This window comes from Hordeum vulgare, chromosome 2H, assembly GCF_904849725.1.
Source record: "Hordeum vulgare subsp. vulgare chromosome 2H, MorexV3_pseudomolecules_assembly, whole genome shotgun sequence".
Lineage (NCBI taxonomy): Eukaryota > Viridiplantae > Streptophyta > Magnoliopsida > Poales > Poaceae > Hordeum > Hordeum vulgare.
The window spans coordinates 591,514,529-591,533,928 of NC_058519.1; the positions used below are offsets into that span (position 1 = coordinate 591,514,529).

The following is a 19,400-nucleotide window of genomic DNA, read 5'->3' on the forward strand; positions in this document are numbered from 1 at the left end:
TCATCCACTATAAGCGAATTATGAACATATTGCAAATCCTCTAGCGGGATTATCTCACTTGTGTGCCTCATGGAGGGCGCCTTAGGACAACACCATATCAAGATACAACTTATATCAATAACATCATACCATAATTAACCCATATGACAAAAGAAATCTATCCAAACATCATAGGATAGCCACACATCATTGGGTAATAATATATAGCATTAAGCACCATGCTTAAGTAGAGATTACAACGGGGAGAAGAGGGTTTACACCACTGCATAGAGGGGGAGAGAGTTGGTGATGACGACGACGAAGTTGTTGGTGTAGATCGTCGTCACGATGGTTGCCCCGGCGGCACTCTGGCGCCACCGGGAGAGAGAGGGACAGAGCCCCACTCCTTCTTATTCTTCCTTGGCCTCCTCCCTAGGTGGGAGGAGGGTTTACCCTCTGGTCCATGGCCGCCATGTCTCCGGGAGGGCAGGAGCCCCTCCGAGATTGGATCTATCTCTCTGTTTCTCTTCTCTTTTCGCTACTATTTTCTGTCCCTTCACCGTTTTTTAAATAGCCGGAGATCTGTAATTCCGCTCCGGCTGAAATTTTGAGGGGATTTTTATCAAAAAAATATCTTTCTTGCGGCTAAAGTAGGGCCCGAACCGACTTATGGGGGAGCCACAAGCCATCAGGGCTCGACCAACCCCCCTGCATGCGTCCTGTTGGCTTGTGCCTCCCTCGGGCACCATGTTGCGTTGATTCTTCTTTCAAAAATTCACATATATTTCATAAAAAATCTTGGAATTTTTTATAGCGTTTGGACTTCATTTGATATGGAATTTATGAGAAACAAAAAACACATAAAAACAAAAACTGACACTGGGCACTGGATAAGTAAGTTGGTCCCAAAAATAATATAAAATGTTGCCAAAAGTATATGAAATTTGTAGAACATTAGCATGAAACAATCAAAAATTATAGATACGACAGAGGCATATCAGGATCTCGTCCATGACTGCAAGTTCCGGCCGCTGGAGGACAACCTCTACACCGTGCAATTCTTCTGCTTGGGTGATTGGGAGCGTGTGATGCAAGAAGGCCCTTGGAATTTCTGTGTGAGGCGCGGTCATCCTTGCACCATATGATGGTATTACACAACTGTCCAGGGTCCCTCCCAACACACTTGACATATGGGTGCAAATCCACGACGTTCCTGACAAGTATGCATACCTTGTTGGATTTGTGGCAAACAGAGTTGGTGAAGTGCTTTTCACACATAACCATCTCAAGATTTCGCGGGTAATTTCTACCGTTGTGGGTCAAGATCAATGTTCGAAAACCACTCAAGAATGCCGTCTCAATGATTAAAGAGGGTGAGCGACAGACCTACAGGGTGATGTATGAAAAACTATCCGATTGGTGTGCGGTGTGTGGGCACCTTGGCCATGTCTACAAGGAAGACCATGATGGAGTTCACGCACCATCGGCGTTGTACTTTAAAGACCTTCGAGCTTCATAGGATATGCAGACAGGTCAAGGCCCGGGAGGTGGTCAAGGACGCAGAGGAGGTAGAGGTGGACATGCAGGCAGCTCGAATGCTGGAAACGATAGACACGGAGGCTCGGAGAGAATGCCACTCGTTGAGTTTCAACAATACAAAGTCAAGATTTACATTTGTATATGGGAAGGCGCAGGTGAAGGAACGCTACAAAACATGGGACATGTTGACAGGCATAGCACGCGCGAGCGCACTCTCATGGGTAGCTCTAGGTGATTTCAATGAAGTCTTGCATGCCCAAAAGCATGACGGTGTCGGAAATACTCCCTTATTCCTAAATATAAGTTTTTTTAGAGATTTCATTAGAGGACTACATACGAAATAAAATGAGTGAATCTATACCCTAAAATATGTCTATATACATCTGTATGTAGTCCCTTAATAAAATCTCTTAAAAGACTTATATTTAAGAACAAAGGGAGTAGAAGTCATGTACAAATAGATGCATTCCATGATGCAGTGGACACGTGCGGCATGGCGGACATTGGATCAGTCGACTTCCGCTAGCGAGCGTCCATCCTGCTGCAGCATGTTGACACGATGGTTCAGCAGGAAAACCGTGAATTAGCGACCCTGGAGCGTACAACGGGAAAAGGCTGTCGGTAAGTAGCGATTTTGAGGGAATATCGACGATCTGTTAATTGCAGACTCCCTCTTTCTCTTTCCTTGTTCTCTTTCCTTCATGTAATAAAAAATCCGATGTGGCAGGTGTTATAGACGGCTGAGTAGACGGCCTTGTACATGCCCTAAGATAGAAAAGCTTGTCCGACGAGGCCCCCTCCCTCTTTGGCGTTTGACCCAAACCGAGCGACGCGTCGCTGACCACGCACGCCCGTTCATTTGTACCAAGGCGGAAAAGGGCAAAATTGACAAAAATGACTCCTCGGGGGAAAGAACGCAGAGAGTGACCCCTCGGGGAAAATATTTCACCCGACTGACCATTTTGTGTGGCGCCCGACACCTAGGCGCCACACTACACACTGTGTGACGCCTAGCCGTTCAGCGCCACCCCCCCCCCCCCGACCACCTGGCAGAGAGGGCCCACCCCCCAGGCCGTGTGACGCCTAAGCCTCAGGCATCACACATTGTAATGTGTGCCGTTGAACGCTTAGGCGCCACACATTGACTTAAACAGGCACGGGCCGGCCCCCCTCCCCATCCCCTCCCTCATTCAATTCGGCGGCGGCTGGCTCTCATCCAAGCCCGAATCCCCTCCCCCATCCCCTTCAGATCTGGTGATTTCTTCCTTGGATTGATCCCCCAAGGTTGGCTACTAGGTAATCTCTTCCGTTTCCCATCCTTCTATCCAAGTGGAATAGGTTTTTGTTGAGTAGATTGATATGAGTAGATTGATATGACTAGATTGATATGAGTAGTTAGGATATGAGTTCTTAGGATTTGAGTAGTTAGGATATGAGTAGATTCATATGAGTAGTTAGTATTAGTAGTTAGTATATGAGTAGATTCATATGAGTAGTTAGGATATGAGTTCTTAGGATTTGAGTAGTTAGGATATGAGTAGATTCATATGAGTAGTTAGGATATTAGTAGTTAGGATATGAGTAGATTCATATGAGTTATTAGGATTTGAATAATATGTAGATGAGTGGATTAGTAGATGAGTAATTTTTTGAATATGAGTATTTTTTTTTGTGATTTGTAGGATGGTGTGGCTTTTGAATGATGTTTATGACGTTGAACACCGGACCTATTTGATGTCGGCGAAGAAAATGGTAAGTAGATCATATGATAAAAAATCATGTATTTAATAAGCACTTGAAAATGTAATGATATCACTTACTCCTATCTGTTTGCAGGAGCTTACGCCCTTGAAGATCCGGTCTCACGGGGCATCGTCTGTAATGCAGTACGATGAGCGGTACACCCCATACATCGAGATGACAGGACTCCTTCCATTCATTCAGCTTGTGAGTCGGTCAACGCCCAATCTAAACGCTGCGGCACTCACCGCACTTATTGATCGGTGGAGGCCGGAGACACATAGTTTTCACCTCCGGACCGGAGAGATGATAGTTACTCTTGAAGATGTTTCCATGATCACCGCACTTCCGATCGAGGGGAAGCCTCTTTGTATGAGCACTGATTCCGAGGGATGACGGCAACAAATGGAGGCCCTTATTGGTATGTCGCCTCAGGAGCCGGAGGTAGAAGATGGAGGGAAGAAAGATAGAGTCTCGGCCGGCGCTCCTTTCACTTGGATTGCCGCGAACTTTGTTCATTGTCCTGAGGACGCAGATGACGAGGTGATCCAGAGGTATGCTCGCGTGTACATGTGGTACGTCATCTCTAGGACTATCTTCGCTAATGGAACTAGCAAGAATGCTCCATGGATGTGGTTGAAGGCGTTGACTGTTTTCGACAACAAGTTTAGTTGGGGCTCGGCCGCACTGCTTACTTGTATCGGCAGATAATAAATTGTTAATAGTAAGTACTCTCTGTTATCCTTTTCTGCTAAACTGATGCATGTTTGTTGTTACTTGTAGTTGGACGATGCTTGTCGCAGGTCCACAAAGGACGGTGGAGTTGGTGGTTGTATGCTCCTACTTTCAGTATGGAGCTGGGAACGCCTTCCTGTTGGACGCCCTAAAAGCTCAAAGTGAAATACCTGGGATGACCACGGCAACCCTGTACGGCTTCCTACATGGGCTTGCAAGTGGGACTTGGTATCGGAGGTGGCAAGCAAAGTGAACCTATTGTACAAGCAATACACCAACGAGATGGATTCGCTTACCCCCGAGCAGGTAAGATGGTTTCAGAGTTGACTTTCAGCTTTTATGTTGTGAGTAAAATGAATTGTGCCTTTTATGTTGTGTTGTAGGTGGAATGGCAGCCATATGGTGCCTGGCCAAACTTTGGTGATGCACACACGTTCGAGCTCAATCCACTATGCCTGGAGGAAAAACATCTTTGGCTAATGCATTGTCCCCTTATATGCAATTGGGCGGTTGAGTTTCATCTCCCGCATCGTGTGATGCATCAATTTGGGTTGTTTCAGCCACACCCGCCGGAGTGGGTGGACACCGACACACAGCTTCACACGTAACAAAATCATGCACAATAAAGAAGTACTAATGAGTTTTGTTTTTAGTGTTGAGAGAGCTACTGATGGGTTTTGTTAAAAGCAGGTTGGATAGGAGGAGGCAGCGAAATATCAAGGATTGACATAAGCATCATAAGAAGTATGTCATTATGTTCGAGCAAAGTGTGCAGGCAGCTTCGAGTGCGGAACGAACCCAACACCGCCAGCATTGTCTGCTTGCGTTCAACAACTACCTAAGAAGGTTTCAGGAGAGTACTCGTGTCGAGATTTGTCCGCCGGCTTACGAGGAGGACATATTGGAAGAACCCACTAAGTACGATGCACTTGCCCATGGCGATTACAACAAGTTAATTCACGAAGGGTACCAAACTTCCTTCGCCCCTGTCCTAAACTTTGTGGTAAGTGTGCTCACCTATGTTAAGTATGAATGCTAGTACACCTATTCACTTGCATGTCATTGTCTTGTGATCATAGCGCGAAGAGGTCAAGAAACAAGCTGATGAGTCCGAAGATATTCTAGAGAAGACACCTGGAGGAAAAAAGGGAGAATCTGCACTTCGTCTTTTCATAAAGGTGCTGTGTCATTATTATTATTTTGCCCACGAATGCAACATACGGTTCCTTATATATGTCATTTATATTTGAAGCTAACAGGAACAGGGCAAGAAGTTGCGGCGCCTATCCAACATTTTAGGTTGTCGTGACCCTGAATATATTTCACCTTCGAGATCCGGTTCATCCGAAGGAAATACTCTAGACGATTCAGCTTCTTTTGGCGCTCGTATGGACGATGGTGACATTACCTCGGCAGCTAATACCCAAAGAAATACTGTAGAGGATGATGTTGACACTCCAGAGGTATGACATAGCCATAAAACATTGTGCACTTTCAACCTTCATATGTATGACGATATCGTTTTAGGTTGCAGACGGGATGATGTTGAAGGCTTTCCAACGCTCCGCTTACATGTTGAAGCCTAGGAAGGAATTTAGGCGGTACTCCCCGGATGATTATGCGAAAGGAAAGAACCCTGTCGCCGGGGGCTCTCGTTTGTCAAGGATGAGAAGCATGGACTATGAGAATGATGATGACGATGACGATGAGTCGGATGACCCGGAGCAATTTGTAGTTGCGAGAAGAAAGAAGCTAGTTTCTAAGAGAGGACGAGGCGCCAAGATGTGAACCGGAGCCATTTGGAGTTGTGAAGCATTTGCACTTGTTGGTGTTGCACTTGTGTTGTGAACCATTTACTTTTGTTGTGAACCATTTCGAGTTGTGAACCATTTAGTTGGTGTTGCACTTGTTGTGAACCATTAGGAGTTGTGAACCATTTGCTTACGATGATGATGATGCTATCAAAATATATGCTTTCAATTTCTGTCAAAATATATGATGTCTAAATATATGTTGTCAAAATGTTGTATTGCTGTCAAAATTCAGCTTCCAGCAGGTTTTCTTGTTGAGTAGGAACTTGTTGGGTTGTGCTTGCTTGACCCGTCCCTTGTTGACTTGTGCTTCCTTGACCCGTCCCTTGTTGGCTTGAACTTGGTTGGCTAGGACTTGGTTGGCTTGACCTGGAATAATTGTTTTTGGACTTCTTCTTTGGCTTCGTACACCTTCTTGTGTTGTGCCCTGTTACACCGCACTCTCCACAATGTGATCTCTCAGTAGGCTCTTGGAATTGGTTGTTCCCTATTTCTCTGCCACCAGCATGGCCCCATCCATCCATGTCTCCTCTAAAACGCTTTGTCTTTCGTCTTCCCCGTTTCACAACCTTCCACTCTGGGTCGGGCCATAGTTGTACTTCATGATACTCCGGCCATTGTGATTGGTCAAAGTATGGTTCAAATCTAGGAGCCCATGTATGCTTCTGGTCATGATCGAGAACTCGGACTCCCTCACGGTTAGTGGATGGTTGATGTCCACATTCCTACTGCGAGCTGCCGTGTACAAATGCGAGAGATGAAGCAACCTTGGCCTCCCACAAGAGCAATCACACAACGATAAAGATACCTTGAACGCCCTGTTTCCGTGTTGCTGGCCATCGTTTGTCGTTCCTCCGGGCTCATTCACTTGGTATGTCCAATCCTCGTTGTTGTACAGGGTAGCCGTTTGGGAGTCAGCCTTCCGTGATTGAAAACCATCCATTTGTCAACCTTTGGTGGAAACTGGTACTTGTACTTTTTCTTGTTCTCTCCCGCAATCTGATCATCTGTTTCTTGCGAGTACTTTAGAAAGTATTCTCTCAACTTGTCGAATGTGTATTGAACTATTGCCATCACCGGCAACGCACGGACACCCTTCAGCATCCGGTTGAAGCATTCTGCCATATTACTTGTCATTTGACCATATCTTCGGCCATCTTCGTCATAAGCTCGTGCCCACTTGGCCCAAAGTTCAATGTGCCTGTTGAGAAACTCAAGCCCACCTGCATCAAGTTTTTTGTTTACAAGCAAAGCGTTGTACAATCTTGCAAATCGTTTGTCCGAAAATGCTTGACAACAATCTTGAAGATCATCCGCCAACTCCTTGCTACCACATGCCCGGTAGAAGTTTGCACATAAATGCCTCATGCACCATCGATGATGCAAAGGAGCATGGCCGGGAATGACAATGTCAACCGCGTCAAGTACGCCTTGATGGCGATCCGATATGACACATATTTCCCTCTCAAAGGGTAATACTTTGGTTCTCAAAATATGCAAGAACCATTCCCAGTTAACATTGTTTTCTGCCTCAACCAAAGCAAAAGCCAAAGGCATCAACCGGTTATTGGCATCACTTTCTATTGCAACCAACAAAGTGCCCTTGAATTGTCCGGTCAAAAACGTGCCATCGATGGAGACGACAGGACGACAGTGCTGAAAAGCCCTCACACATTGATCAAATGCCCAAAATGCACGGCCAAATACGCGGACCCTATTTCCATTGAGAATCCTTGTTTTCTCCCCATACGGCTCGACCACATGAACCATGCTCGGGTTAGTGTGGGCAATAGCTCCCAACAACCTAGGTATGCGGTTGTATGCTTGCTCCCAATCACCATACAACATCTTGAATGCGGCTTGCTTTGCTTTCCATGCCTTACCATATTTCACCTCGTAGTGAAAGATGGCTTTCAAAAGGTCTTGTACGCTTTTTATGCTCATTGTAGGAAGAGAGGAGATGGAGTTGGAAAGCCTATAAGCGATGAACTCGGAGGTGAGTTGTCTATGGCTTTGCGATGAAAGGGCACCATCAACCCTCTTGCCTCGACACATGTGAGGCATACAACTGACAATGTTTCATCCTGGCCCTCCTTTCCATGGTCTTGCACGGACAATCCAAGGACACCCTCTATCCTCACATGCAACCGTGTAACGCAGCTTCATGTTTGAATTAACAACTCTGTGTGGCCTATAATGCGTAACAGAATATTCATCCAACCACATCTTCAGTTCAAAGAATGTTTCGAACTTTGACCCCGGCAAAATAATATTCTCCCATGTCTGTCCCGATGAGAAGGTGGCCTAACTCCAAACAATATGCCTTCGCCTCCGTCAACCACGGCTTCATCCGCAAGACTAAGATCCTCGAACAATGCTGTCCGGTGATCACGCTTTAATACCTTCCTGAAAGCTTCAGCCTCCTTTGCCGTGAACCCTTCCTCATCAACTTCTTCATCGGGACCCTCATCATCAGACTCAGATGCATAGCCACGTGAGTACAGAATAGAATGGTCCATTGTCTCTTGCAAATTATATTTGTCCAAATCACCAAGATTGTTGTCATGAAAAACATTACCATCATTCTCATCATCACCGTGCTCATCATTAGCCTCTAGCAATGGTTCATGTTCAATGTTGACCTCTTCGTTGGCCTTATCGACACAAGAAAGAGGTTCAATGTTGGCCTCTTCGTTGATGGGTGCAGGAATAGCTTCAACAATCGGAGAGGCAACCCGGTTCAAATCCAACAAGTTAGGAACATTTGTTTTGATGGCAAATAACTCTAGAGCCTTGTCTAGTGATTCGGCCACCGTATCCTTGTATGCAAGCCAACGTTGCTCGGAGTTGACACGCATGGTCTTCCAACAAATGTGCATTCCGAATCCCACATTATGCCTACCATCAAACTCAACTACATCACTAGGGTCCATCCAATTCAAATCCTTTCGGACTTGTTCCAACAATTCACCATAGCTAGGACACAAATCGAACACCATGTCAAGCTCATCTGGGTCCGGATCAATATTGCCTTTTAAAAAGGCATCCTTGTCCATGTGATGAACATAAACACATGTTCTTCCCATCCCTAAACAACAAAACATAGAACTTTTTTATAAACAATCATACAACTACAATATCTACTTACTAACTTCCAAACATCCATAACCCTAACCCCATCATAAATCTAACACAACCAAACATCCCTAACCCTAGCCTAACCATAGCCTAACCATAGCCTAACCGTAGCCTAACCCTAAAACAACCATAATGCAAACATCCAAACAACCCTAATCCTAACACCATCATACCCCTTATCATAACATACAAACAAATACAACAATATCATATACATCCCACATTTCATGAAAAACTAAGGTTTTCTCAAATTTGTAAAAAAAAGACAACAAGAGATTTTTTCTTTGAATGAGAATGAGGGGAGAGGTGGGGATTACCTTAGGGGAGTGATTGGACACCAAATGCCCGGTCCAAACCTTCAGATTTGATGATTTGGAAAATGATTTGAAGAGAGGCCCGTGGTTGGGAGAGGGGGCTGGGGGAGGGGAATGAGGAGGGGGTGGGGAGGGGGCTGGCCCAGGCAAAGTCAATGTGTGGCGCCTAAGCATTCGGCGCCACACATTACAATGTGTGACGCCTGAGGCTTAGGCGTCACACGGCCTGGGGGATGGACCCTCTCTGCCAGGTGGTCGGGGGGGGGGGGGGGGGGCGCCGAACGGTTAGGCGTCACATAGTGTAGTGTGACGCCTAGGTGTCGGACGCCATACAAAATGATCAGTCGGGTGAAATATTTTCTTCGAGGGGTCATTCTGTGGGTTCTTTCCCCAGGAAACATTTTTGTTAATTTTGCCGCAGAAAAGCAACCCGTGGCAGCTCGGGGAAGGGGAGGTTGAGATGTCGCCGGAATAGAATACCGGTCGCCCAGCGTACGCACGCATACACGGTCGCTCGCCTCGCGCAATGATGGCTAGACGCGAAGCCCACCGGCCGACACGAGCGACTGCGACCCCTCCGCCAACGCCTCCATGACCTGACCATGCTGCATCGACCGCCGTCGGACCGGGTCGCGATCCACGTACGCCCCGGCCTTCCATCGCGCTAACCGGACGTAGCACGACTGCCGGAAGTACACATGCATGCATGTTCGTTACGGCCCCGTAGAGCCATCCAGACCAGCTACGTACGTCCGTGCTGTAACAGCACCGTATGACATGTATCCAGCATATATACGTGCGTATAATACGAGGCCCGCTGTATCCGCGTGTATACACAGGCGAAAGAAAAGAAACTTGCGTATAATACGAGGTCCACATTTTCAAAAAATAAATAAAAAAAATACGAGGTCCACGAAATGCATCACATACTACTAACGGTGCTACCAAAAAATGTTTGACATGGAAAAATAATGAAGGAGGAGAAGGAACGGGTGTTGCCGGAATGCTTTAGTTAGACGCTTCTTATCTCATGCTAATCCAACTGGTTTCTGGCGAATCTTATTCTAGTTGGTTTGTCACATCCTCCGAATTAAGTATTGGATGATGACACTTGCTGCCGCTGCGGTGCCCGGAGGACAATTATTATACAAGCTGCAACCTTCAGGCTGTTTCCATTCGCCTGCAAATGCTGGTCAGAAGAAACCAATGTGGATTGGTGAACCAAGAAAATTAAGAGATAATATTGCTTTGCAAGAAAAAGCGGGAGAGATTGAGGATGAATTATCTATTCCTGAATAATTCAGAGTAATTTTTTAACTGGAGATAATTCTAATTATTTGAATTAGAATTATTGTATTACAATCATTTTTTGAAGCTTATTTATTGTCCTAACTAGTGCCTTTTCTGGTCAGACAAAACCAATAAGGATTGGTAAACTAGAAAGTTAGAGAGATACTATTTGCAAGAAAAAGCCAGAGAGATTAGTGATATATTTATTTTTTATGCTATAATTAATTCAACGCGAGACTTTCTTCAGAAGGTAACTCTAATTAGTTGAAACAAAGGAGGGTTGAGACTGTTTTTCTTTCCCCACACAAACGCGGTAGGGCAAATGTTCTCCCCCACTCCAAGTTTTGGTGTTCAACCCGTGGTTCTCTTTGCCTCTACCCACCTCTCTGGCTGGTGTTGGCGGGAAGGGGAATCCTGCTGCGTTGACTTTGACTAGTAGTTTAAGCTAGGGTTTTAGTCATTGCAGGGGCGGTGTTCGGAGTAAGGGTTGATGATTCATATTTGAGTTGGCCTTTCGAGCTTCGATCATCCTTGAATACGTACGTCATAATGAAGATGACGGAGCTCCCGAGTAGATTCATGCCTTCTCCTTGGGACGTCAAGGTTATAATTTCTCGTCATGTGTGCACGAGATCGATATATGGTGCCAACCGCTTCCGATCGATTCAAGGGTTCAAAAACGACGATTGCTGCTCCAGGATGTTCGTTATCAGGTACGTGTGCATGAAGATTTTTCAGTTATCATCGACAAGGTCAGACTGGCTTCGGTATGGGAGTAGCGACAATGATGCGTCGGTAACTCGTTTCTGGCAGTGGTAGTGGTTGTTCGGTGCTTCAATGACTTTGATGTAATTATTATGTTCTGAGTGTTTTATACTTCCGATGAACTTTTATATTAGATCCAAATATATATATAAAAGAATAATTGTATACTCTGATTATTGTTCACTGTCGTAATCATAGTTCACATAAATGAGCTAGTGTAAGCTGTAGTTGTTTTGACATTTGAATTCAACTTCACCTCTATTAAGTCATAGGGTTTCATTTTAAGAGTTGGATTAACATGAAGAGAGAAAAAAAGCTATGATGGTATTCGTCGAGTGGTTCATGTTGAATGTTGAAATGGAAGTGGCGCTTTTTTGGATGTTGCTATGCTCGGTGCTCCGAGGAGAGTGGTTGGTCGAAAATGCGCACAAACATACTCAACGCACCCAAGAGGAAAACATAAGCACGAACATTGAGTAATTATCCTTGCTTACTCCATGTTCCCTCTTCCGTGCTTACGTAAATTTTATATGGAAGTACTAAAATTTGTTAACGAAGACTGAGAGAAGGTCTATCAAAAATTGGAAAGTGGTAACAAATGGAGAATAAATCCGATCACCTGCAAGTGGAGCACATTAGGCTGCCCTTGCCTCGTTGACCCGACATCCTCATCACTTGGTTTCTAGTGAAGTAACCACGTATGCTTGCAAGGCGGCACAAAACAAAGACCTCACGATAACACTTAACTACGACCACGTTTGTACGAGGCACAACCAACATCATAACACCATTGAGGCGATATATCCTTAGTTACTCACCGCATGCTACAACAAAATATCCGAAGAACAAAGCTCAACACGAGGATGCCCTTTCCTCGTCGGATCATCATTTCCATCAACTCGGTTGTTGGCAAAGCAATCAAAAATACATGCAAGACGACACTCAAAAAAATCACAAGGCATCGCCTGGCGACAACCACGGTGTCGTGAGGCACCAAGTAAACTGAAGATGAACTATCATCCAACTATAAAGCACCCCTCTTATTGGTAGCACGTTCTTTATTAGGACGTGGAGCAACCCGGGCTTCATGTTTAGAAAGTGTTTTAATGCATTGCACTTTTAGAAACTGATGGTTTGATGCCAAAAGTTATCTGCCCACTATGCATGCAAGAAAAAAAAAGTCAATTGGTTAGCTACCAACTTTTCATGCGCCACACTTTTAGATGCAACACTATGAAATTTGTTTGTGTGGTAGTTTTTTCTTTGCGGGAAGTTTGTGTGGTAGTTATTATTCTTATATAGTCTATACTTATTAATAAAAGAAATAGGTATTCTTAGTCCGTCTTGCTATTATATATAAAAACCCCTGATGTTTGTAACATTAAACCCGAAGTACATATTAAATGTTTTTAAAAATACTCATATCTTCTAAACCGTAACTCCAAATTTAACATGTTATATGTGGAATGATTAGAAAAACATGTATAATTTGAATGTGATGTTATTTTACATGTTAAACATTTAATATTTTTTTTATCTAGGATGCAATTTTAATAAGTAATTCGTTATTCGTCTTTCTTTCATACCAGTACTAATCCAGATTGGGGATGGACACGTCACAAAATCAGGATTGGAGATGAAATTGAGAGTGTGTAGTTTTTTTATAAATTAAGAGTGTAACTACGAAGTCTCAGATTATAGATAATTTTTTATAAATTAAGACTGTATAGTTTTTTTTTCGTTGCAACGCACGGGTCCTTTTGCTAGTAGAAACATAAATGATGTTGACAATTTATCACATCATGCCTATTGTCCAATCTATTTCCTCCATTTCAAAAATAAGTGTTGCAAATTTAATATTAAATTAATATACATTTAATATTAAATAAATACAAATCTAGTATACGGTGGTATGTTCAGGGGTGTATATTTATTCTTCTCTTTCCCTTTCCTTGCCATCCAGTACGTGCTGAGCTTGACCGGGCAGCTACGACGTACAAAAAGAGGGACACGAGGGACATACCAAAACAGAGGCATATATCAAATCCAAACCCACCCCTCTTTTAACCCGCTAGCACAAATCCACCCTACCCCTCCATCGTCATCACCGAGAGAGAGAGAGAGAGAGAGAGAGAGAGAGAGAGAGAGAGAGAGGGAGAGATGGTGGTGGTAGGAGAGCAGAGTAGCCAGTGAGGGCAAGGGGTTCCTCCACCTCCACGTCCCAAGAAGCCCGCCGATTGCTAAGGAGGAGCCGTGCATGCCTCCCCATGGCGGACGGCTCAGTTTGCTGAGGGACACAGGGAGGGAGAAAGGACCGTCGTCGTCATCACAAAAAGGCAACTAGAATTCCCACACGGTCCCGTGAGAAAGGAAAGGAAGGGGCCGGCCGTCAGCATCCCTGTATTCATCCGCGCTCGTTTCCTTCCATCTCTGAAGGCCTGGGGAATTAATTAACTCGATCTCCGCCGCCGCGTTTCGCCGGTCCGCCGCCAAGAAACGGAGGAGGATCAATCGGAGATTGTTCGGGCGCTCGGGGCTTTCTTGCCTCTGCGATTCTGGATCGCCGGAGGCCGGAGGACCGGGGCTCCGGGCTACGGCGTGGTCTGCATGTTTGCTCCGCCCTCCTCCTTCCTTCTGCGTGCCTAGATCCTTCCGAGGTGTCCCCCCTCCGGCGCGCCAAGCTTCTCGATTCCGGACGTGGGTTCCAAGTCTTGGCGTCCTTCCTCGTGGAAACCGAGGGAGCACGGCAATAACAAGGAGGGTTTCCTGGTCTGTCAGAAGATCATTCCAATCTTTCCCCGCCCGTCTTCACATAGCTTCTTCATCGTTGAAAGCCCGGAGGTTGGATTCCCAGTTAATCTCGGAATATCGGCGCCGAGTCCCCGGAGGCGGAACACAAGGCGATTCAGCAGGCCGTTCTCCAAGAACAGTGGTCAAGGCGACAGCCGGGTTGTCACTTGGTGGGTTCTGTGATCAGCACTCGCCGGCAAACAGGTAAATTAACCAATCTTATTCTTGATGTTTCCTTCATCTGGCTAAACAGTCTGATTAACTCGGTCCAATACGAACAGAGGTTTCAGTTGTTGTAGTGCTCCGTCGGTGCTTTGTTTTTTAATGACGCAAAGTCCATTTCCGTATTGTGTATTGTTTTATGGAACGGGCATCTTGGTCAGATAGCAGCGGTTCTTTGCATGCTTTGGGAGATGCCTAAATCCAACACCATAGCTGTTCCTTTCGTTTTCAGGACAAACGAGGGGGGACTGAGTTGAAATCTTCAGAGTTCAACATTTGCCTTTTCGGCACCCCGAAATACTTCTGCCTCCTCCAGTTTCAGTTAATCTGTTCTGCATATTTACCTTTCCGGTACCCTGGAAAACTCCTGTCTCTAGTTTTACTAAATAATATGTGGCGTATTTGCCTTTTCAATATTCCGAAAAGCTTCGTGCATCAAATTTTGCTCCTTCGATTCTTTCAGTTCTTGTGACAAGGTTAAACTTACTAAAGAATGTAATGTTAAACCACGAAAGACCGTAACTCTAACCACGTCGAAGCCGGCATTTGCATCCGGCAAGTCCAATGTGATCTTTGTCTCTTTTCGATATGGTCTTTGTCTTTTGGGTTTCCCATTCATTTATTTGACGCGTTGTATTTGTTTATCAAGTTAGTTACGCCACCGTTCACTAATTGGAACATACTTTGAGAAAATCTGAGTTGTTGGGACTTGAGAGAGTAGAAAAGTGGGGGACACTTTTGTTGCCATTATATATTCCTAATTTTGTGCCGTTCAGTGTTCACACAACTTTCGTTTTACGCGTGTGCTTTATGCATTCAGGTTAACTCGTCTGAAGAGAGTCCTTAGAAGATAACACCATTTGACCATGTTGTCCCCCAACATGGCAAACAAAAGTTACAAACAGCGGAACGAGAAGGTTCAGGTTGGTTGTATGTCGGGGCTGCTCCGCATGTTCGACTTCCGTCGTGGTCAAAAATATCTTTCAGATGGGAGCCGGCGGATGAATACATATTCAGGTGAGGAACTCAGTGACATTCCTTAGTAAGTGTTAATGTATTATCTGGTCCATGAATTTGCTAAAAGTAAACTGTGTGCTTTGTGCAGTTAAAAGGAATCTAAAAGGCTCTGGAGATTACAATAGAATTATGGCTGCAGATGTAAGTTTTGAATCCACTGAAAACTATTTTTTCCCAGTTTATTACATAGGAGGTACAAAATTCACATGACCATTTTAATAAATAGATAGACTAGAAAAGGAATGATAAAATATGGATATTATTTAATAAGTAAGAAAAGCATGGAGGTTCATCTACTGGCATAAACTATTTTTAAAGGTTAATGGAACTTGCATACTACTCCCTCTGTTCCTAAATATAAGTCTTTTAAGAAATTTCATTAAGGGTCTACATACAAAGCAAAATGAGTGAATCTATACTCTAAAGCATGTCTATATACATCCGTATATAGTCCATTAGTGGAATCTCTAGAAAGACTTATATTTAGGAACGGAGGGAGTATACTGGTATAATTGTGTGCATAGTACTGTTTGCCATAAATATTTTCTTCTAATAATGTCAAGCAATACTTGTTGACTGTAGGTTTTGAAATTTTAAATTGCAGATCTTTATTTCTGTGGATTAGACAAAACATAACTTCCCCCGTTAAGCAACAAAATAGCGTTATAAACCTTAAAACTTTGAAGACACTTATGTAGGAATATTTTAGGTATGGCAAAGCACTATGTAATACTATCAAATTTATTAGCATACAAAACAGATGCAATCATTTTTTTATTATGCTGTATATTGGAGTTTAAGATGGTCATAAGTATTTCTAAGATCTTGAAAATAACCGTGAATACAATCAATTGCCTTTCTCAGAATGACAGAAACCATGGGGCTGAAGCAATTTATGCCGGCAGGCCAAGTATTAGAGCACTGATGGAGGAGGAGATGGCCAGTGGCACACAGCCCTTGAAGCCAAAAGAAAGAAACACACTGGGGATATTCTCTACTGATATTAAGTCTCTGAATCTGCCTGAAGGATCTGAGATTGACCTAAACTTGGCTGCGAGTCTCATGGAAATTTACAGAAGTCACAGTGAAAGTCAAGACAGTAGCGAGTCGGCTAAATCTGGTAACATTTCTTATTCAGTTGACCAAGAGAACAATACTGATGCTGCTGCACCTCCCAGTCGTATACCCTGTGTTATTCAAAAAGCACTAGAAGATGTGGCTGAAGCGGTAATAAGTCATCAACAAGCGAATGCAGAATACATAACCAGCAGCGGTGAAGCTAGGTCCAAGGAACTGGTTGATGCACTGCAGCTGCTGAGCTCAAACAAAGAGTTGTTTCTGATGCTTCTGCGAGACCCGAGTTCTAGATTGTTACAGTGCCTCCAGAACCTCTATACATCACTAGGAGGTCCCAAGTTAGAACCGTCAGAATATGTTGAAGTAACTAAGCTGCAAGGTGCAAGTAACGGCGTAGAGCAGTCAGAGGTTTCACCAAATAAAGTGCGAAGAAAGCATAATTCTTTCTTGCAAGAGGATAAGTTAGTCATGAGGAAACCATCACAGCTAAACGATACCTCCCGTGGCCTTAGCACAATAGTAATCTTGAAGCCAAGTCCTGCAAGAAGTCAGGGTAACCTTATCTCAAGTAGTGTAACTTCTTCACCACTATCAAATCATAATAATTTGCAAGGTCAGGTTGAAAGCGGCAAGCCTCCTCACCATTTCTCTCTTAGAGAGCTTAGAAGGAGGCTCAGGCTTGCCACCATGAGTAGTAGTACTTTCCAGAATGCTGATCCACCCAAGCAGTTTGCTGTCGAAAGTATGTCGGTAAGTTCAGAAAGTACAGATTCTTCTGACTGTGAGATAGCTAAGGAACAATCCATTGTTGACAAGAAAACAAACTTTAGGGATAGTGGAATTGGCATGGGGAATGATGCCACTCATGGTGTCAGCTCCTTTTCCTATGAAAAGGCTAGGAAGCATCTAATTGAGAAGCTAGACAATCAAGATGAAGACATCTCTCAGATTCTACATAAATCAGAATCCATTGGGAGATTAATTTCATATCCGGAGGATGATGCATTTTCGCCCAGTAATTCCCCTCCAGAGGAGGGGATTAGTATATCTCAGGAAGCTGCAGACTCAAGGTCACAAATAATTGAGCAAGATGACAGTTCAACAGATTTTAGCCCACCAAGCAAAGACCAAGAGACAGAATCGACCAATGCAAGCTCTGCAGCTAGTAAAGAGCTGGATGACCTCAGGACAGATCGTGGCAACCATCTACCGGAGGAGCACACTATTTCTCAGGAGCTAACCGATGAAGGTATGTATGTTGCTGCTCATGTATTATGAAGTGTAACACTGCTTTCTCTTCAGATTTAGTTTTGTTGTTGTTGTAATGCAATATACATATCCATTTGTCTGCAGATGTTAAGAACATGCAGGATGCAGTGGACAACCTACAACTCTCTACCGAGGTCGAAACTACAAGTGAAAGATTTGAACAAATAAATTCTGACCAGGTAAGTCATACCTATTAGCAATTTCGATACAAAGTTGTGCTTTTTTCTACAGAAATTTGATGAATAAACTTTCCCTGTCTACTGAAGTTATCTTCCGAAGAACCATATCCCATGAATGCGTTACCACAAGTGACCATGCATTCTCCTGAACATCCCGTTGAGGAACAGGACGATCGCAGTCCATCAGCAGTTGTTGGATTAGCCAAGCCAATCATGTTGACATTCTCTTGCTTGCCAGAGAATGCTGATGAAAAAGAGGAGAAACTGAGCCCACATTCTGTTCTGGATCCTTCCTTGGCAAATAGTACTAGTCCTAGCCATAAAAGTCGAAAGCAAGGTACTTGAGTGAAAATAAGAAATTCCACCTTTTTTTTTCCTTTTGCAATTGATTGATAACAGAGAAAAAAATTGTGTGTGCTTGCAGATGAGTTGTCCATGCCTAGCTCAAGAATTCTTTTCGAAGAACTTGACACTCCATCCCAGACCTCGCAGACTACTGTTCTTTATGATAAACATGAAAGGGTTTCCTTCATCAAGTCTGTGCTAGAAGCGTCAGAATCGTTGGCCGAGGGCTGTTCGGAGAGATGGTATATGGATGTGTTGATGCTTGAGACATCTGTATTGGCTGAAATAGGAATGTCATACTGCCTGACAGACGATGTGGTTCTTCTTTTTGATTGCGTTGAGGAAGTTCTTCTCAAGATAAGCGATAATTTCTTCGGGGCTGACCCATGGGTAGCTTTTCTGAAGAACAACGTGAGACCAGCGCCACTGGGAATGGAACTCGTTAAAGAGGTGGCTAAGTGCATTGATTGTCTTGTCGATGATACTGAAGCTCCAAAAGCATTAGATGAGGTGGTGATGAAAGACTTGGAAGGTGGACCGTGGATGGACCTTCGGTGCGATGCTGAAGACGCTGTTATTGATGTGTGGGATGGTATGCTTGATGACTTACTGGAGGAGATGGTATTTGACCTGTGGTTTTGAGACTGTAGATCCTTCTAGTCATCCATGAAGTTACATCGGATCAAACCCGGCCTTTTGGTCTTATGGGAAAAAAAGTTACATCGGAAAAAACTGAAAAGGATTTTATAGATTCGGCAGTGTTTTCTTTTATAGAAAAGACGAGGATTCAGAAACGCCCTGTTATTAGGAGATAACGGGGAAGTAAAGTGAGTATGATAGATGAGATCTCAGAAGATTATAGAGTTAGGCAGTTCAGCATGATAGGGTTGAATCCCATTTTCCGGATGGAGCGAATAACAGTTTCTTTTCACAGCCCGATGCTGTTAGTTGTATAATTCTGAATAAATGTGGTTCCAATTCCAAACACTAGTAGAAATGGTTTGGTTATGCTTTTCTTCTCACTTGATGTTGGCTGTAAAAAAGTGTGAGAATAGGAAAGATGAGTTTGGGTGTGTATAGATTGTTCCCTTAACTGTCTGAAGAATAATTTCCCTCAGGGGCAGGATTTATAAATTCTCCCTGTTTATGATAGATATATTACAGTTCATACTCTGGTTGAATCATGTCAG

The 19,400-nt window shown here is 43.9% G+C and overlaps 1 protein-coding gene across 2 annotated transcripts; it reads left to right on the forward strand.

The window, feature by feature from the left end:
- Positions 1-13,413: 13,413 nt before the first annotated feature.
- On the forward strand, positions 13,414-19,378 carry LOC123427526. 2 transcript variants are annotated; one of them, XM_045111599.1, is made up of 8 exons: positions 13,414-14,305; positions 15,144-15,340; positions 15,429-15,481; positions 16,205-17,666; positions 17,771-17,865; positions 17,953-17,994; positions 18,034-18,202; positions 18,290-19,378. In XM_045111599.1, the coding sequence occupies exons 2-8, from the start codon at positions 15,190-15,192 to the stop codon at positions 18,850-18,852; spliced, it is 2,535 nt and encodes an 844-aa protein (XP_044967534.1). In that variant the 5' UTR covers positions 13,414-14,305; positions 15,144-15,189; the 3' UTR covers positions 18,853-19,378. The 2 variants fall into 2 exon arrangements, with proteins under 2 accessions (XP_044967534.1, XP_044967533.1); XM_045111598.1 differs by having other exon boundaries at positions 13,415-14,305; positions 17,953-18,202.
- Positions 19,379-19,400: the final 22 nt, after the last annotated feature.